The 21,171-nt window shown below is 43.2% G+C and overlaps 2 protein-coding genes across 14 annotated transcripts in view; one reads left to right on the top strand and one right to left on the bottom strand.

Moving 5' to 3' along the window:
- LARGE2 (LARGE xylosyl- and glucuronyltransferase 2) overlaps positions 1 to 474 on the top strand; it is a 100,183-nt gene extending 99,709 nt beyond the window's left edge. Inside the window, exon 16 of the mRNA XM_019519312.1 lies at positions 453 to 474. Coding sequence (XP_019374857.1) covers positions 453 to 459 — 7 coding nt within the window. The 3' untranslated portion in view covers positions 460 to 474. The remainder of the gene's footprint in view (positions 1 to 452) is intronic.
- The window catches only part of PHF21A (PHD finger protein 21A), a 268,370-nt gene that overhangs the window by 48,241 nt on the left and 198,958 nt on the right, over positions 1 to 21,171 (bottom strand). For 9 of the 13 annotated variants that reach the window (XM_019519314.1, XM_019519313.1, XM_019519325.1 and 6 more), the window contains 3 exons: positions 13,227 to 13,427; positions 3,522 to 3,776; positions 627 to 713 (listed from right to left, as the gene is read on the bottom strand). In XM_019519314.1, coding sequence (XP_019374859.1) covers positions 627 to 713; positions 3,522 to 3,776; positions 13,227 to 13,427 — 543 coding nt within the window. Of the gene's footprint in view, positions 1 to 626; positions 714 to 3,521; positions 3,777 to 13,226; positions 13,428 to 15,747; positions 15,900 to 21,171 lie in introns of those variants that run through there. The other 4 variants (XM_019519316.1, XM_019519320.1, XM_019519322.1 and 1 more) reach the window with 3 other exon arrangements.

Genomic DNA, 21,171 nt, shown 5'->3' with positions numbered 1-21,171 from the left:
GGGGGGGCCACGGGGAGGGAGGAGATGGGTGACAGACTGACAGCAACTGCAACTTCAGCCCCAACCTGGAGTCAGGGGGTAGGAGCTGGAGCTGGATCCAGAACCACAGCAGCTGATACATATTCCTTCTGCTGCCTCATATTTGATTCTAAAACCAGGGGCTTTTTTCCCTATATTAAATGTGGGGGAAAACCTTGTATTGGAATTGAGTAAATACAGCATTATACTCAAAATCAAAATTTCTTAGAGAGAAGTGCACAGTCTATATTCAACAGACTACATGTGGCCCACAAGGGTCTTATCAGAACAAGCAAGTAAAAACTGCATATGTGCCTAGGGGCTTTCTATTGCAGAATACTCTCTTGTAAGTGGCCCTCTGTAACATTTGAATAGTGCACCCCTGGCTTAGAGGTTGGGAGCTGCAGTAAAGATTTCTGCTGTTTTCTCTTTAGCTCTTGAGTACTGAGAATTGACAACATAGAGATTCATAAGTCCTGGGTGCTGAGTCTGCTCCTACACACCCAGTAAGTTCATTTCACAGTTTGTATCTATGAAGTGAAGAGAATACATCTATTTACAATATGAGCCAACTTCCATCCCATCTTGCTCATTCCTGGTATACTCACCTGCGGAAGAAAATTTGGACGAGGAGTGAGTCTGGGAGGAGGAATGAACTGCGGCACTTTTATGGGCTGAGGTGTAGCCTGAACCTGCTATACAAAGAGAGGAGAGTTAAATTTGATGTCCCTCATCAAAGCCAAACATACCAAGTGTATTTTCAATCCTGATGCTTTTCAGTTTAGGCTGGTTTTCCCTATTGTAAACAAACTCTCAAGTTTCTGCCTTAGAACCCTATTACCAACAGCTTGGCACTGCACCTTGTTTCCCACATACCCAAGATTGCAAACCAAAGCTAATCATCCTTTTGTTTCATCTAAATGTAGTTTCATCACAGTAGTTTCTGCAATCCAGAACAATTTCCTTTGAAGGTAATGAACACTCACATTTGTCTTAAAAGTCAGAATTACCTTCACAAAAGACAGAAAGTAAAACCAGATTTGCCCAGCCAAATGGACCTTCACATGATCAAAGCATCCCTACCCTATTATATGGGACACAGAGACACTGAGTCACATCCTATGCACTGAGAAGAGTGAAACAGTGTCTCTACTAGTTATAAAGTCTGGGAGCCAGAACTCCTGTCTTCTATTTCTAGCACAGTTAATGACACAATGTGGGACCATGGATACAAAACTTAGTCTTGAATTTTCAAAACTATTAATTTAAATACCAAACTTGACTGATGAAGGGCCTGGTTTTCTGAAGTCAATGGATGATGCTGCAGCCCAACACCTTTAAAAAACAGTTCACTTCTAAAGTCCCTTTGAACATACCTGAACTTAAGGCACTGGAAGATGTTCGTTTAATGGCTTGATGGTATCTGATCCCTGATCTCAACAATAACATCTCTTGCCATGCTACACATACATGAAAGGAGGTATGACTTGGGATTGGAGATCAGGGAGAATCCCTGATTCCAGTATGCCAGGACCTTTGAAACCCATGCATGCAGCCCAGAGAGGCTACAGGTGAAGCTTTTAACTTGCCAGGGCTTCTCATAACCCAGCATTTTAAAGTGCCTTGCTTTCCTGCAGGCAGGTAAGACTGCTGGGTTGCAAGGATCTGGGAAGCCCTGGGGGGGTGAGGGGGGGTTTTGCAACTAGCTCCCCCAGCAGGCCATTTCTAGGATTGGGACCAGGGCTGTCCCAGTCTCCATGCTGACCCTGATGCCAATGTTGAAAGTCAGGTGATTGTTAACATTGGCATGGGGACATGCTAAACATTCAATTTATGGCACTACATAAACCAGTAACAAAGATATTCTACATGTTTGTGGAGTATCTTTGTGGCTGTTTTGTCACTTTATGGCACTGTAAATCAGCTGAATGTGTAGCACTGTTATTATCTGTGGTGTGATTAACCTGTTTTTCTCACCATAAATATAACATGTACCAGGGGCCTTAGAGAACATATTAAAATGTTGGCTTGCACCTCTCTGTACTTTTGTTCATCCACATAAAACTAATACCAGCACTTACTTTGCAAATTTCGATAAGGCTTAAATAATACTTCAGTAAATGAGAAGCTTGATGATAGGAAATAGATTCATAGATTGTTAGGGGCTGGAAGGGACCTCACAGATCATCGGGTCCAGCCCCCTCATTCTAGGCAGGAATACAACTGGGGTCACGTGACCCCAGCGAGGTGACTGTCTAGTGTTCTCTTGAAAACTACCAGGGTAGGTGACTGCACCACCTCTGGAGGGAGTTTATTCCACAATCTGGACACCATGACTATGAAGGAGTTTTTCTTGGTATTAAGCCTGAAGTGGCCTTCTAGGAGTTTGCGTCCATTGGTCCTGGTCTTCTCCAGGGGTGCCCTAGTGAACAGTTGTTCACCAAGCTCCTGATGGACTATACAGAAATACAAGTCACAAATGACTATTAAAAGAGTCAACTGTGTGGACATTGGTAAGTTATACAGCAGGGACTGGGCAGAGTTAGAGATGTATTAATTTTTCTTAGTGATAACCATGTGAGTGGGAATGGTGGGGCAGACTCCATTTTAACTGGTTTCTCCACCCAAAATGCCCCTTTACAAAGCAACACACTAACAATTTGCTTTCAGAAAGGGAAATGTAAACTAAAATTTGGACTGATTTTTGGTGCAACACTGGATTGGCTTTTACTCGATAGTTCTGCTGTAATTCTTTTTTTCAATCACTATGTCTCCAGGCTCAGAAGCCCCTATACATAGCCCATTCCAAGTTATAATTTTTCAAAACTTTAACCAAATTCTGTGTAGCTGATTAGTTGCTTAGTGCCTGAAAATCAATCTAAGAAAGTGGGACACCTGGCATAATACAGGCTCCCAATGGTAGAATCTAGGTAGGGGCAAGTGGTTTATAAAGCCCTGGAAGCAAAGGAAATAATGGTATATCATACACCTATGGAGAGTTCAGGGAGCAAAGGTAAATAAAAAGACCGACTCTTCAGGTAAGATGAGAATTCACACTAATTAACCAGAGAAAGGCCACAAAGTCTCCAAAACCAAAACCATTTTGGCAGAATACGGTACTGCAGGCCAGGTAGTGAGAACTCGTACTATTTTTCATCCACCACCCCCGCCCCCTCTGGAACAACCTTTACACAAAGGCTGACCATGACTACAGCCACTTAATTCAATTTAGTAACAAAAGCAATAGCAACACACATAAATAATAAATACCTTTCCTCTAGAATCTCAAAGCATTTAAAAAATATTAACTGATTAAGCCTCATAAAACCACTCTGTGGTACTGCCAGTCCTTATGTGTAAGAGCCCATTTGTCCCTTCATGGTGCAGAGCCACCCTGCTCACTTTAAGAAGCCCTATTCTGCAAACACACGCATCTCCGTATCTCTCTGCAGGGGCATACGGACACACACTCACACGCACACAGTCTGCTTCTTCTAGCTTACCAAAGTAACTGTGTTTTTTGCCACTATTTGGACTGCCTCGGCTCCTGGACCAGTGACCTTATTTGTTGCCTGGAGGTTGACTGGTGTATTCTGTGCATCAGTGCTGAGGACAGCTTTCTGATTGTTGTTGATAGCGGTAACCATGGCAATGGTAGGTCTTTGACCCACAACAGAGGCAGGCATGGTCGCAGTTGCTGCTTTCAAGACGAGAGGTAGTGTCTTAGTGGTGATCATAGAAGCTGTTGTCACAGTCTTCTAAGGGAAATAGAAAACACATTTTAAGAAATGGGAACACTTCATATGAGATAGGATGTTGCCTATTCTTGAGTATAATAAAGTGTCAATTTCAACCCTTTAAATGAAAAAGTTCAAGGAGTACATCTAGCAAAGGCACAACCTAACCATCTTACCAGCTGAGATCCAAACCACAAGATAAATTACTTCCTATTTTCCAGAGGGAGATAAACCCTACACGATCACAAAAACCTCTAGTAAACAGCTTTAAAGGACAAAGCTGGACATTAAATGTGCTCATCTCAATTTTTATTTTTAGTTACATAGAGAGCAAGCTAACTATTTGGGCACATGCTTAAGTACTGCAGCCAACTAGCTAGTTCAAGCTACAGAAGGAAACTAGCAAAACAATAAACTGGTGGGGAAAATTCCCTTTACTACTTCTATGCTACAGGAAGCTCATTTTCATTTTCAGCCTCAGGCAAAATGAACACAGGGATTTTAAGTGCTGACTATTAGTTCGTCCAGCAGGCAGTAAACAATTAAACTGCACTCATCTAGGATGGAGCTTTCCTTGTCCCAAGCTCTTGAACACCACAATTGCTTTTGGGGCACTCTGAAGACGGTGGTTTTGGACCATCTAGTGCCAGCACTCATGAATTTTTTAATGCCATGCATTCTAGCATATGAATTCAAAACATCAAAAAGTTAAGTGATTATAGCTATAACACCTCTGTTTTAAATGCATCTTTTTACTGAAATGTTTGTCAAGGGGAGATGGAGAATTTAAAAAAGATTATTCAGAAGAGAACAAGGCAGCAGCATCTAAACATGAAGCCAGGCATGCGCTAAAAAGATCAAGACAAATGATAGCTAAAGGAATTGTGACTGAACCTGCAGATGTACTATGTATACGGATGCTGTTGCACCTTCTAAGACTTTTTAATGAGTAATTAAATGTTCCTGGTACAAAAAAGAAACCAGGCCTTTGTCCCGATGTCAGTAAGTGCTACTGTACCCTAGAACAAAAGAAATGTTGGATCAGGAATTAAGCTCAAAGGTCTGTGCAAGCCAAGGAAATCCAGTTTTTAAAGAAAACAGTACATTAGGGAGTGATGTCCAGCTCCCTTGGACTTCTCATCCCAAATGACCAGGTGCCCATTCACACCTGGGGGCTGGCCTTCAGCACAAGTCCAAGGCAAGGCTCAAACATGCATCTTTGGATCCACAGCAACATGCCTTACCCACTCTGCCATCAAACCCTGGGCCAAGGACTGTACAGTCCTTGTTGCTCTTGGCATGCCAGATTTATGTTGCTTAATTTCCACCTCACTAGAACTTTTGTTTCTTTCCTCTCTCAAGAAGCAAATCTAGCTCTATTTTCAAACAAATCTAGCTTTCCCCAGTAACTATTATCAGTAACTATTCCAATTCCTTAAAGTTTAGATTTTATTCTTTAGTTGGTGAACCTCTTATGAATATAAAAAACTTGTATCAAATTCATCTTCTGGATAATACTGAAGTGAAGTGACCCTTCCATTTTACAATTGTTATCAATCCTTGTCACAACTTTGTTTCCCTTTTCTTAACAAGCACAATTATTTAATTCTTTACCTAGTTTCAAAAGCTTCCTTATTGACCTCTGCTGCACTCACTCCAAGGCAAGACATTGCCTTTCTATTGTAACATCACATTGTACAAAGTGTTCCAAAGTAAAATGTAATAATCAGAATATCATTTTCATGAGCACCCCATTCACCCATAAACATTTTAAAGCAAAATGTAATCAATCATGTAATACAAGACAAAGACTCTATAGAGTTCTCTATCTTGGGAGTCTGTGGAGCAAACATCTAGTCAGCAAAGCCAAGTGATTGAATTTCCTGCAGCCACTTTCCTGCACATTATTTTGTCAGTTAAAGATAGAATATTTATATTTGAAATCTTTTCAAGTTTATGTATTGCAACATTAGCAGTAGCATTCCACATCCGTTATAATAATATGACTTTTTAGCAGATTTGTTGCTTTATGAAGATTTTTAGAGACTGCAGGATGCTACATTGCCCGTTTACTCTGTTCAAATGGGAGAATAATTTGTCCTTCAGTTTATAAATTTTTCCCAAGTACAACTGTCATTTCTGTGTTTGTAAGGGCAAGGTAGCAGTTTTGTGACAGTTTCACTAGAGGGCTCCTTAACTTTGAACAAAAGCTCAACTTGTGCAACACAGGGGATGACTTGGAAGTTAATCACAAATATAAAGCCTGGAACACAGAGAACAATGTATAAACATTCCTTTTACAATTAAAATTTTTCTGGCTGAAAGTAAGGCCGCTGATAAACTGTGATCCACTGTCTGCCTATGAAAGTCCTGAGACATGTTTGTTTATATATTTTTCCCTATACTGTTTTAGATTTTCTTTTTTATTACTTTTCTAGACTTTTACTATTTTGTACCCAGAGAAACTGCTTCTGTTTAATTGTTACAGTTTCCTCCTTTTATTTTATTCCATGTCATAAATAATTACCTAAATGTCTTAAATACAAATTGAAAGAAAAGCAGATCCCAAGCAGCTGCATGAGTCAGCCTGATCAACTACTGAGAGAGTCTATATCCCAATCACTCCCCCATTATTCTGAGGAAAAAGGGATTATCAGGGAGATGGGTGGAATAACTTGTTCAAACTACTGCTCTGATTCATCAGAACTCATCTGCATAAACTTAACTTTCACAATGAATTCTTCGATAGTTCTCTCTATTTAGACATGACCTCCTCAGACTCAATCATTAGGAAGAGAAAATATTATCCAGATTTTTGTTTAGAACATTTGTAGTTGCATTGTGACAATTTTATCAGCACACCTTTAGAAGCAGTTAAGTATTTGCACAGTTGCAATTTCTAGTTTGAAACTCACAATTCCTAGATATTTGCTAACATTCTGGGTGAGAAGAGAAGAACATAGAGGAAAAGGTGGCCAACAAGAAGGCTGGCAGAAAAAATCAACCCGGAGCTACCTGGAAGATGGTCGTCTCAGGCTCCAGGACACGCAGGGCTAGGGCTGCCCCTCCCCTAGTTCTGCACAACAGGTATCCTCCCCCCACCACATATGAGGAGGTTCTTATGGAGACACCAGAGGAAGTGGGTAGCCAGTGAACTGACACCCCCAAGAGAAGGTAGCGGTGGGGGACACTCCCTCCTGCAAGGACCCATTTGCTGTACAGACCCCCTAGCCTGAGGTCTGCTGCCTCCCTGGGGCCCACATCCGGGATGTCACAGAGATGATCCCTATGCTCGTCCAGTCCTCTGGCCGCTACCCCATACTCCTCATCCACATGGGCACGAATGACACAGCCAGAAGTAATCCAGACCGGGTTATGAGCAACTACAGGGTCTTGGGGGCTGGGCTCAAGAGGTCAGGGGTGCAGGTAGTCTTTTCTTCTGTGCTCCCAGTCACAGGCCACGGACCTAGGGGGCATGAACAACACATGACCCCGGAGGCTGGGGGGGCATGGCGGCAGCCGGAGCACAGTGACAGTAAACTGGGAGCTCCCAGAGACGCAGCCGGTGCTGGCAGTTGCGGGGGGGCGGGACGAGCATCAACCAGGGGTTGGTGACCACCTGCAGACGCTGCTGGCAGTGGCCAGTGGCAATTGCTGACCACCTGCAGATGTCACCGGCAGTGTTAGCAGCAGGGGTGGCGAGTGGCAACAGCCCACAGGTGCCACCGAACCCCTTTTCGTAGGTGCACCGCCATGCCACGTGCATCCGCATGCACCCCCTACGCATTGCCAGTGCTAGGAGGGAAAGATGCATCAAAGAAATTAACTGACAACTCCAGCTGCAGTGCTTCAGTTTCTATGACCACAGCGCACACTTCAGGGAGAGAGGACTCTTGGGAAGGGACAGAATCCACCTAATGTGGAAGGGTAAGTCCCTGTTCTCAGCCAGGATGGCCAATCTTTTAGTTGGGGCTTTAAACTAAGATCGCCAGGGGATGGGGAAACACTGACTGGAACATGCCTGGGGACTGGCATGCAAGTGAGCTCCTAAGCTGGAGACACTAGGAGAATCACAAGAGTTGCAAGAACTGAGGAATGTTTCTCCCTCAGTGTGATAGGAAATTGAGGGTCTCAACTGGAGGACTCAGGTGCCTGTACACTAATTCCAGGAGCAAAGGGAATAAGGAAAAGGAGCTAGCCCTCCTACTCTTCAGTGGGCATTACAATCTCGTAGGGATTATGCAGACCTGGTGGGACTCCTCACATGATTAGAACACAGCCATAGTGGGCTACACCCTGCACAGAAGGGACCAAGTAGGGAAAAAAGGTGGAGGTGCGTCTCTCTATGTGAGGGCACAGTAGACCTCCTTGGAGGCCGATATCAGCTCCAAAGAAGAGCAGCTCGAAACCCTCTGGGTCAAACTATGCGGGGGGAGGTGTGGTGAGAGAGTCCTAACTGCTGGTGTATACTATAGACCACCAAAGCAGGGGAAGGAGCTCGATCTGGAGTTCTCTCAAGAACTGGCAGAGGATGCACACACATGGGACATGGTCATCATGGGTGACTTCAATTACCAAGACATCTCTTCGGAGGAACACTCGGCTAAGTCGGATTGGTTGCGTTGCTTCCTGACCTGTATAGAAGAGCTCTACCTGACTCCAGAAGTGCACGGACCAACCAGAGGTAAAGCTCTCCTAGACTTGGTCTTGGCCAAAGGACACAATCTGGTGAGCGACTTGAATATAGAGGGTAGCCTGGGCGACAGCAACCACTAAACCATCGTGTTCGCTGTTTGTCACAAGGCAAGTGAATCAGCAATCAGGTTCAAAGTTTTGGACTTCAAAAAAGCAAATTTCAATGGGCTCAGGGCAACAGTAGGGGAAGTGCTGCAGGACCAGGAGCCAAAGATGACAGGAGTGAAAGAACAGTGGTAGTTCCTCAAGGGTATGATCCTCGAAGGACAAAATAAGTCCATTCCCATGCAGAGGTAAGGTACTAGAAGGCTTGGGTCAATAGGGATATCATGGTCCTCTTGAAAAAGAAGTAAGAGGGGCACAAACAATGGAAGCTTAGGACAGACACCAAGGAGATTATATAACAACGGCCCGCACTTGTAGGGAGCAAATTAGAAAGGCTAAGGTAGCAACTGAATTTAAACTAGCAACAGAAATCAAGGACAATAAGTTCTTCTTTAGGTATGTAGGGAAAAGAAGGAAAACAAATGGAAGTGTGGGGCCACTGCTCAACAACTCAGGACAGCTGGTTACCGACACTCAGGAGAAAACTGAACTCCTGAATGACTACTTTGCTTGGGTATTTCACCGGACTAAGGGGAAAATCATATTAGATAAGGTTCAATATGGTGGCATGGTGGGAATGACTGCCTTCCTACTGTTGACATTAAGCTGGTGCATGATCAGTTAGAAAAATTAGACATTTGTAAGTCAGCAGGACTGTGTGAACTTCATCCGAGAGTACTGAAGGAGCTGGTTGAAGTCACTGCGGGACCTGTGGCAAAACTCTTCCAAAACTTGTGGCACTCAGGGGAGGTCCCTGAAGACTGGAAGAGGGTCAATGCTGTGCCTGTCTTCAAGAAGGGGAGGACCCAGTGAACTATAGGCCAAATAGCCTGACTTCTATCCCAGGGAAAATCTTGGAAAAATTCATCAGGGAGTCTGTGTGTGATACACTTGCAGAAGGTAGGATTCTGAATGACAGCCAGCATGGCTTCATCACAGGCAGGTCTTGTCTTACCAATCTCATCTCCTTCTATGACCAGGTAACTCGCTGCCCGGATAAGAGAGAGGAGGTCGACACTGTATACCTAGACTTCCAAAAGGCCTTTGATCTGGTATCCCATGATGTTCCCACGGGAAAATTGGAGGATTGAGAGGCTTAACTGCTCGAGAGTTAAGTGGGTAGGAAGCTGGCTACAGAGTAGGACCCAGAGAGTTCTAATTAACAGATCTGTGTCGCCCTGGCGAGAAATGGCCAGTGGTGTCCCTCAGGGGTCCATGCTTGGTCCAGTGCTTTTCAACATCTTTATCAATGACTAGCAAATTGCCCGTCAACAATGACAGGAGGGGGAAAGGGGGCCAGAAGGGATAGAGCACCACATGACATCACTGCCTCCCAGGAGCAGGAGGGGGTGGAGCCTGCATACAAGAGCCGCTACTGCCAACCACCAGCCCGCACTGCCACCACCCTGCATCTGGCCAAGTGCCATCTCCCCTTCCCTCCCTAGAACAGGGCTGTGGGTGGCGGCTGCCACCCACTGCTCCGCATCCAGCCACACGCCACCCCTGCTTTCGGCCCTGCAACTACCCTCCCTCCACCCTGCATCCATCCAGCTGTCTGTGTGTCTGTCTGTGCCAAGTACTCTGATTGGTTGTTTCAGTAAGCATTGTGACTGGTTGCCGAGACAACCAATCAGAGTGCTCCAAGAGCATTATGGACAGATAGACAGACACACAGACGGACTAAGCCCTTTATATATATATATATATATATATAGAATTTGGATGTGGGGGTGAAGAGCTCACTGGCCAACTTTGTCGACGACACCAAGTTATGGGAGTGTGGTCATGCTTGAAAATAGGCTGCAGATACAGGTGGACCTAGACGGGCTGGCAAACTGGGCAGATCAGAACCAGATGTAGTCAACATTGAGAAGTGTAAAGTGTTCTATCTGGGGACGAACAATCCCCTGCATACTGGCTCGGTGGACAAGCACCAAGACTGAAAGGGACCTAGAGGTAATAACAGATCATAGTATGAACATGAGCCATCAGTGCAATCCTGTAGTCAGCAGGGCAAACAATATTCTGGCATGCATCAACCAATGCATATCAAGCAAAACCAAGGAAGTGATTTTCCCACTTTAATCAGCATTGGTGAGACTGCAGCAGGAGTACAGTATCCATTTTTGGGCACCACACTTCAACAAGGATGTGGAAAAGCTTGAGAGTTCAGAGAAGAGTCACCCGTATGATCAGAGACTTGCAAGGCAAGCCATACTGAGGGAAGGCTAAGGGACTTGGGTCTCTTCAGCCTAAAAAAGAGAAGGCTGAGAGGGGACTTGCTAGAAGCTGACCACTGTATCAGGGGAATACATCAAGAGATTGGCAAGCAACTGTCCACCAGGGCACCCTTGGGAAAAACCAGGACTAATGGCCACAAACTCCTGGAAGACTTTTTCAGGCTTAACACTAGGGAAAACTTCACAGTTAGAGTGTCTAGACTGTGGAATAAACTCCCTCCAGAGGTGGTGCAATCACTTACCCTAGAAAGTTTCAAGAGGCGATTGGATGGTCACCTTGCTGGGGTCACCTGACCCCAGTTGTCTTTCCTGACTAGTGCAGGGTGGCTGGACCCGATGATCTTGGAAGGTCTCTTCCAGGCCCTTACAATCTATGAATCTATTCTAAAACATTCTCATAGTTGCAGTCCCCCCTATCTATGTGCATTACTGCAGGATTTATTTTTACGGAATTAGTCTCTATGTATGGAAAAAGAATTTTGCAAAATGGTAACCTCCATCCCTCTCAGAAATTTCTAAAGTTGTGTTACGGTATGTTTACAAGGCAGTATACAAAGGTCAACTCTGCCTTCCCCAAGTAATTTTTTTTCTATCTCATTTTCAAACGTAAAATTATTTTCTCTGGATCAATTTTCACTATAGCCTATCAATCACTGTGTATACCAGGGCTGTTCAATTGGTGAGCCACAGGCAAAGGATTAATGTACAGTCCCTGAGCTTTTACTTGGTGCCACACCTGCCATCATTGCTGCAGCTGGGGTCTCCAGGCTCTCTCCCTCTCCTCCAGCTTTCACTCTCTTCTTTGCCCTAAGGGGCAGCGAGGAACAGCCCACAACACTGGGGCAGCCTCCCTGCACAATGCAACTTCCACCGGTTCAAACAGTGCAGCAGAGGTGTTCATGCCTGTGGTGCTGGAAGGCAGCAAGGAAAGAGCTGCCTACATGTACAGTGCAGCAGGGGAGGGGAGGGGAGGACTTACAGCCCAAAGGCCCATTGCACATCCTACGTGGCCACCAACAGCTTAGAAATTAGACAGCCCTGGTGTAGACTAACACAAACTTTACTTGAAAAACTAATATGCAAATGATAGATTTCAATAAAGTCTTTTGGTTTAATTTCTTCTACAGTTAGTTATACAGAAAGTGAATGTTCTTATTCCAGTAATTAGATCCACGTAGGAAACCTGACATCTTATATGAAATTCACCTGAATTCAGTGGGAGTTTGCTTGTGCATGGGGAATAACATTCGCAGAATCAGGAATTGTTCCTCTTTGTTAAAAGCTGACTTTTTCTATGGTCAACGCTTGGATAAAACCTGCAATCCTATAATATATTCTAAATCCAACATGCTTTCCAGTAAACACAATATTTTTTTTTAAATATGATCTTCAGAGCCATTGATGTATATTTGTATAATTTCAGCAGCCACATAGGAATTATTTGGCATGAAGTTCAGCTGCATCTCAGGCAGTCTGTACAGAAATAAACAGACAAAAGATCTGCTTTCTTGAATTTCGTAAGTACAATAGGAACTCTCCTATGCTTCAGAACTAGGAAACTGTTCTACTTGCTCTTAATAACAGAGTTTAACCGTTTCTTCAGACTTACTAGGTATGGATGGTTTATGGCTACCCTTATTGTCTTCATACAGTAGATGACGGCGGTCCAACTGGTGGCCCACAGGCTGCATGCAGCTCCCAAGGGGTTTACTTGCAGCCCCTGGTCTGTTGAAGTCTCTCCCACCACTTTCCATCTGCTGCTGCCAGAGTCCCTGGGCTCCCCCTCCCTCCTCCAGCTTCTGCTTCTTTCCCTCTGCCCCTGGGGGCTGCACGGAGTGGCATGTCCCTGGGATCAAGGGAGCCCACAGCCTGAGGACCAAAGGGAGGGAAGCCATGTGATGCAGAAGAAGGGCCATACAGTATGGTACAGAGAGAGGGCACGCACTGCGTGGCATGGCTTGGAGGGAGGGATCACATGGCATGATACAATATATGGCATTGCAGCCCATGTGGCACATGGACTGGGGAACAAGCATCCTGTGGCAACTCAGAAGTTGGACAGCCCTGTAGTGGAAGATAGATAAACTGGCTAGCCTTTGCTTCTTAAAATAATGGTGCTTCCTCCCTCTCTGAACTTGGTTCCAACCCAACTTTTAGAACACGTAACAAAAATTATAAACTGTAATTTATTCTGACTGTGATTTGAAGAAGAAACCAGGACTGAATGCTACCATGTGTTCATACATAAAGTAGGAAATTCCCACTTACAGAAAGGCCGCCTTAAAGCCCCTGCACCATTTAAGTACCACTTGAAATCAATCTTGATGGCTTAAGCACGATTTGTGCTCAGCTTTCTGCATAGTGATGAATTTTGCTCTGAATAAGCAACAATATTTGTGTAGCAAGAAAATACTCTTGGATTTTTCTGTACCTGTGATCCAATCACGTTTGGAGAGGGTGCAGTAGATTGCTGCTGCTGCTGATGGTGGTGCTGCTGTAGTTGCTGTAGTGGTTGCTGTTGTGGTGTTTGTAGTTTGTTTTCTGATGGTGCCAATGGCTGTATTTGAAACTTACTGTCTGGCTGCTCCTGCTTTACTATCAGATTCTTCCGCAGCTGTTCCACCACTCTCTTCTGCAGATGAAAAGAAACAAACAAATATAAACAGGTATAGTAAGTAGTTGCCCACACTATAGCAGAAGGATCTATCCTACTGGATTATACGGTCATCACATGAAGAAGCCATACTGTCATCCTAGAGAGGCATATATTATCACTTAGAAATAAAAGAAATCCTGACTATGGGATTGCCTTAAACAATTAATTTTCTCTTATTCTACACAAGATGAAATGGGTAGCAGGTTAATGACACACAGAATTGTTCAATAATTCCAGCAGGATTTCTCTTTTTCAGAATCTGGGATAAAGTGTCATCTAGTAGAAAAGCACCAGACAGGTCCACATTAGAATGGAGTTCTGTTTCCAGCCCTGCAACTGGCTTGCATGGTGATTTGCTCAAGAGCAGTTGCCTAAGCTTTTCTGATAAGCCCTAATACCTTCCATGGTTTGAATCAAAGCCAGAACATTTTGCTGAGCCCATGAAAACTCCCCCAAAATGAATCAATTCGTGAGCCTCTGAAAAATCTTAGTTGCTGTCTACTCAGTTAAGACTTGTTAGAATTTGCCAGCTAAATTCTCTAGTTTCTGTCTTCACTGAGCATGCCTCAGCTTGAGGTTGAAAGAGCTGACCAAGATTTTCCTTGTGACTGGTCCTCCTGGAAGCTGGGGAGCCAGTTTTGTACAATGCACAGAAACTGAAAGCAGAGAGACTGTCTTTACTATACACTCAGTGCTGCCTTTTTCTGGCATCTGGGAAACAGCACTGCTCAAATACAGCAAGTGAGTTAGCCAATCAGGGCTGCCCGATGTACTGCTGTTATCTGGTGCCAGGCAGACTAAGGGAACCTGCACAGCATACTGAGATGTGTGCACAGGGCCCCTCCATGGCTGCATAGTGTCAATGCTGCAAGCTCTCCACTCTTCAGGGCCTTGGCATTCAAAGGTCTGTACACACAGCTCTGGGTAAATTTTTGTACCACAAGAACAAAACTTGGAGGGTTCTCCCAGGTTATTCAAATGTGTGTATGCAGCCACTAAAACTATTTCCATGCTGAACCTCCAATTGAATCCATTATTTCCAAAGCACAACAACCCTTTGCTGTTTAGCAAAAAGCTGTGAAACTTCATCTCTATTACTCTCTACTGGCAGGTCCATATGGCCTTCTACTGCTACCATTTAGTTCAGGTATAGCAGTATAGCAGACTACAGTCTGGATCTAAAAGTTCCAAAGTTGTCAATAAACTACAGGAGATCTCAGAATGGTCCATATGATGGATTTCTCAGTTTTGTTTTTAATTTACTTGCTCATCATGATATAGTAACTATGAATATACTGATATGGTGCAACACAGCACTGTGTAAAAGCAGCCATTTTGTTTGAAAATGTTTGAATTGTTTTCTTTTATAACACAATAAAAAGTGAAAATAAAAGCAAAACATTCCTAAAAACCTGTAATATTTTTTCAGAAATATTCCTTAGTAGGGAATTTTGCAATTTCTTGTTAAATTGAACTTCTAGATTGTGCTGCACAGCTCAATTTACATGGCTCTTAGTTCTGAAGTCCTTGCCTAAGGAATGTTAAGGCAATGCTGACATCTACACTCCTCCCATCCCCACCCAGCTCCAGAGTAAGCAGCATGTATAGGATCCCACATTGGAGGGATTAAAAGAACACACAATGCCTAAGCACGCAACTTAAACTTGTGAATTTGCATTACCGACCTTTTTGCAAAAGACTTAATTCAGCAACTATCAAGGGTACCAAGCAAAAGTAATCTGGCTGCTAGAAATGCTCTTTGGTATTCTGAGAAGGATCAGCTGACAACCTTCTCCAGGATTCTACCTCAGATACAGGAGATTAGAGAAACATAGATCCAAAGTCCCTGAAATTTTGGGAAATTAACAACTATTTATTGTATACAGAAGAGTAACAAGAGCTGCTGATGGCTAACAAAGCCCTAATTTATTTGTTTTTCTCCTAGAGTAGGGAGCAAACAGCAGCAGCAAAGAGAATATTTTTGTAATCCCAGAATTTTATATGGAGTTTTAAATGGTCTGTGTATGTCAGCCCATTCATACATTTAACAATGGAACAATCATTTAAAATTGCTTTCTGAAAACATCAGCTATGTTAACAAGCTAACTAAAGTGCCATGTCAGCAATCAGAGACAGGAACTGAAAGAACATTTCCAGAAAGCAACCGGGAGTTGAGGGGGAGGAGAGCAGAGCATAGCAGAGCAGAAGAGGAAATAAAACAACACAAAGCTCTAAATACCTGCCAAAAAATGAACTGCACATAAGAACTGCGCAGGAGACTAAAGAATTACTGTACCCGACACAAACAGGAAGGGTGCTTTTCTTTTCCACAGCCATCCATATGAAATTCAGTGATAATGTTGCTCTTCTACTGATTCCCTAACTCAAGGAAATCCGCGGCAACAGTGCAAGAACTCATTCTCCCACTTGTTCTTTACAAAAGGAAGGATCAGTAGTGAAATGTTTAAAAACAAAGGGGAGGGGGGAGCCAGGAACGAGTACTCCTTTGCCATCCTGCCATCACAAGGTGACAGCCAATCAGAAAAGGCGTTAGAGGAGTAGGAGTCAAGTGAGTCACATCACATTCACACAACTAACTGTTCCTCCCCCAGGCCCTGAAACAAAGCCCAGGAAAGCTGGGGAGAAAAACAGGAGAGAAAGACACACAAACTTTTATTAGGACTCCACAGAAAAAGGAAGGTTCTGCATATTTGGCACAGGACAGATTAGGGAAGCAGAAAAAAGTTGTCTCTCTGGAAGTCAATACTCTCACCTTTTGCAACATGCTGTGAGAGCTGCTAAGCAGCTGCATTTCCTGCCGTCCATATTTATTATCAGCATAATTAGGTGGGAAGAAGAACCAGTGTTTTCACATTTCAGAGGTAAAACTGAAGCTGGTGCGGAACACTAATTGCTTTTGCTGTGTCTGTTAAATTCCTCCTAGCAACTGGCAACAAAAATACAACTGCGTTGGGCTAAAATCTTACTACACAGTCTCAGAGAACCTTGGGACTCTGTACCTACTACTCATCAGGGATCCTGGTTTCCTCTGTTTAAAAATCACAAATTCTCAAATTAAAACTCCCCAAAATCTGCATTTTTCCATGATGAAAGTGAAACACCACTATATATAGGTATCAGTTGAACACAATGTTTTATTGATATACTTACAATTTTAAAGCAATGTGGAAGCCTACCCCCGCCTCAATCACTATAATAAAATAAATTCTAAATACCTTTAAATTTGGTGTTTGATTTTGGGTTTTTTATCACGGAAAACTGGTGCTCCCCCTGCGCCTTTCGCTCACTGGGATACAGGTCCATCTCCCGCTGTCCCCTCCACTGCTTTGTGGCATTGAGCAGCTCTGATATGCCGTTGTCCCTCACTCCTGACCCACAGCCCCCTGGCCCTGCTGGTGACCCTCACTCCCCACCCACAGTCCCCTGGCTCTGCTAGTGCCCCTCATTCCCAACCCACAGCCCCCTGCCCTACCCAGCCCTGCCAGAGCAGGCCCCCAGCTGCCAGGGCTACAGGGCCAGGGACCAGGGTCCACAGCTCCCTGCAGCAGCACCCAAGCCACAGCTGCTGCCTGACTGAGGCAGCAGCCCCTGCTACCCTCTCCCTGGGGCCTCCATGGTCCAGCAAGCAGGACCTGGCATAGCAGGGCAAAGCGAGACCAGGTGGGGAAGCTCAGTGCTACCACTGGAAGACCCACACCACCATAACAAGGCCCCCCTCCCCACCCAGCAGCATAGGGGGCAGAACTCCATGCTGCCACCCCTACAGCTGCCAAGCACACAGGGGGGACCTTGCCATGGAGGCCTGCGGCTCACAGCAGTGGCACTGAGCTTCCCCACCCTGCTCTACACTGCTGTGCTGTATCCTGCCTGCTGGGCCACAGAGAGTCTAGGGGGATGGCAGCAGGGCAGGGAGCCTGAGCCCGCAGCAGCCAGCCTGCACTCACCCCTGCACACAAATCTGGTGGGCACATGCCCCCCATAACCCCTCCCAGGAGTGAATCCAACAGTGGGGAGCCAGCCCCCCTCCACCCCCCCAACGAGCCACATGTGGCTCCATCCCACTTCCCACCCAGGCCCTGCAGCTGCACGTTCTAAGCCAGGGCCCTAGCTGGAACTCTGCCAGCCTGCATGAGGAAACCCACTTTCTGTTTTTTTCTGGGTTTTTCTCTTTAAAATGAGAAAATCTGTGTTTTTCAACTTAAAACATAAAAATCCATGTTTTACTACATTACCCTGTGCTGAACGGAAAATCCAGATCCCTGCTCATTATCAAGAGTGGCTGTGAGCTGCACATAGACAAATAATCTAGCTTCACCTGAAAACTCTTAGGATTTTCTATGAAACTTTTGGGACCCTTTCCAAATTGAGACTTTAAACAAGATCTACCAGTTTTCAAATACTGTTACAGTTTGCACCACGCTAAACAAATACAAACCGAGGCCCCGTCCCAAATGAGATCTGAGAGAGTAAATCCATAAACCCTCACAGAGTCCAACTGATGTCAATGGGGATCTGAGCGTGTGTAAGTGTCCATTCACTTGGGGGACCACATTAAGAAAACACTAGATACCCTTTCTATGCAGGCTTTTGGCTGCAAGGCAGTTTGCGCGGGGGAAATGCTGCCCACTTTAAAGCATTAAAGCATGCTAGAACAGTGTTCAAAAAACAATTTTGAACCATGACATTGCCAGAACTATGCTTAATCAGTTTTGAACACAATTTGTGCTCCAATATGTACAAGGTCTTCAAGGTAAATTTGCAATGCCTGCTGTAAAGCTCTAACCATGTGTTTTTTTTTTTGTTTTTTTTTTATAGAAATCAATGGGGATGGCTTATCTAAAATCCTGCAAAACTCCTTAAAAATTCTCATTAGCTCTGGAAACCTCCTTTGCAACTTTTCTGTCCCTGGTCTTATTAATAGTTTCCCAACATTTTTAAACTAAGATTAACTGTCAAATGTAATGTGACATTTTTTTTCTGCACCTGCCTCACAGAAAGTGAAGGTTTTTAAAAAATTTCTGAGCTCCTCAATAGCAACATCTTCCTCAAAAATGAAGAGTTATGAACCCCACCCTCCCCCTTCCACTGGTTGATTTTCACCTCAAGTTCAATGCCAACCACCTCTTTCACCCCTGAGAAGGAATAAATGAATAAGCAGTCACAGAATTTGCTGTTTTTTTCTGTGTTCTACCCAAAGAAATAATTGCTAGTACTATGCAGTAGTTAGTATCAAACCACTTCAAAATCTATTTGTCAAATGCTGCCCCTTAAGTCTGCTGCATAATGTTAGGACTCTTATTCCCTTGACACCCTCATCACTAGGTCTCAGCAAGACCCGTTCACACCAAAGAGTTCAGAGAGTCCTTGACACCTTATGTAACAGCTTCTTACAGGTAGTAATTGTAATCAATATTGTGACATTCACTGTTAGAACTGTCTCATTTACATAGTGAATCCAAACCTATCAAGGCATAAAAGAATTTTCAAACCAGAACATCTTATCGGCTTCCGTGATGCACAGACCAAATTTCCTGCAACCTTCTGGCCTTCCAATACCAATACTAATACCAAACCCCCCGTGGATTTTTTAAACTGATTTTTTATTGTTTTCATCAAGATTTATCTTATGCAAAGGTTTACATAAAATACATATAAAGACTTTCTGGGGCAACCACATATTTTACTTCCTTTACAATGCAATTTCATTAACTAAATATTATTTCCATTTTCTACCAAAAAAACTGCAAGGAATTTAGCAACTTTAGTAATTAATTCATAAATTCTCTTAGTGATTTTATATTTTCTTTTCAACCAAAAGAGCACATCTACCAAAAATATCTCCAACAAAAGAACATTCTATATTTACTTGTTTAAAAGTAGCAGAGAGTGAGAGGAAAAGGTGGAATATTACAAAGCTGCACTTTCTATACCCTTTTATACCATGGAAACAAAGCTTGCTCAGTTTGAATTTACCAGCTGCCTGCTACTGACTTGCTGTAACTTTCCACCAACTCCAGGAAGTGGACTATTAAGTATACTCTACTACACATTCCCATAATGCACTAGGAGCATTCTCTAGGATTTAATATTTGCCAACTGCTGAGAGTGAATGATAGGATAAAAAAATATTTCAAATAGCCCAAAACTCCTGTCTGGAAAGGAAAAAAACCCAAAAACACAAAAGGAAAAAATAAACAAAAAATGGAATTTCCTGGCTATGCCAGACCTTACTAAAGGCAATTTTATCTTCTATCACCCACCCCCCCAAAAAAACAACACTGCTGTTGCACCTAGTGAGAAATATAATACCTATGGCCTTAAAAAAACTAAAAAAGGTACCATACTTACATTACAGAACGAAGAAAAAGATTCTGGTACACCCCCTACTTGTTTATTCTTTTAACTGGAAATTATGTACACAGTAAAACAACAACAGGAATAGAAAAAATGACAAGCTAGTTCTAAGTGTGAGTACGTTTCAAGAGAAGGATAAGTGTATAACTATCCTTCAGTCTAAGATAGCAAAAAAATGAAAAGCTGTATCAATGAAATATGACTGCAAGGACAAATATTTATAATGCAGAATTCTAGAGCTGTGAAGATAGAAACTGTTATACAAATAAGGGAATTTTATTCCAGTGACAAAATGGTAAATGGTCTATTGGAATTTTTTAGATATTTGCATGGCTATCCAGCATTTTCACAGAACGATGCTGCTCCTACTGTGCTGGATTTATCCCATAACCTTTTATTAACGAAAAATGCCAAGCTCACTAAATTAGAAAGCATTTGATTCTTTGAAGCTTAGCAGGAAGTTATGGTTCCACATTTCACAGTAGTGACTGAATGAGTACCTACATATTTATGTGAAAAAATAATGCTTGCTTTGGGGCTTATTCTCTCTCTATATGCATGTAACTGCCATTAGCATCAATGGGTCTGAAGTGCCATAGCCACAGGACAGATCCCTTTGCTGGGAATGATTATTGAAATGTACACAGTTATTCTACTCTACACTTCTCCTATCAAGTTTATTTACATTCTAATAAGCAAATGCATACATTTTTCAAATACTTAATTTAAAACAGAAAAATACAAACTCTACCCAAGCAGTGGCTTCACTGGTAACTTGCCAGGAGACTAAGGGATGCATTTAATGGTGCAAATTCATCACTGTATTGGTATAAAATGGCTTCACAACCCTCTGATACCGAAACCACCCTTGAGCAAAGCACTAGTAAGTTCACAGGCACCCTAAAATAGGGGATATTTTAGGCCCACCTAAGGGTGCAGCAAGGGTGTTGTGTTTGGTACCACACCATCAGAAGAGTGCAAGAGGAGGATAAATTGCCTCACTATCCAGTAGGGGACCAGGCAGAGTTATCTTCCATTTAGTTTAACTGTTGGAGGGAAGAGGTTGCACAGCCCCACGAGTTATGAATCTGTTTCTCTAAAGCAGAAACAGGCTGGGCAATTATTTTGGATGGAGGGCCACTCAAATAATTTTGGTGAGCTGTCAAGGGCCGCATACATAAAATCTTTTAAAAGATATAATTTTAACAAATTATAAATAAAAAACAAATCATATACTAAAACACAAATATCTACTATAACATACTTTAATTTTATTTTAAAAATATTTTTGTCTTGATTTATGTTTTTTTGAGTAATGTATATAGAAGCGATTGCATAAAAGCTT

This window comes from Gavialis gangeticus, unplaced genomic scaffold (genome assembly GCF_001723915.1).
Source record: "Gavialis gangeticus isolate Ggan-Ray unplaced genomic scaffold, GavGan_comp1, whole genome shotgun sequence".
Taxonomy (NCBI): domain Eukaryota; kingdom Metazoa; phylum Chordata; order Crocodylia; family Gavialidae; genus Gavialis; species Gavialis gangeticus.
Note: the sequence above shows the minus strand (reverse complement) of the source record. Positions and strands in the feature narration are given on the sequence as shown.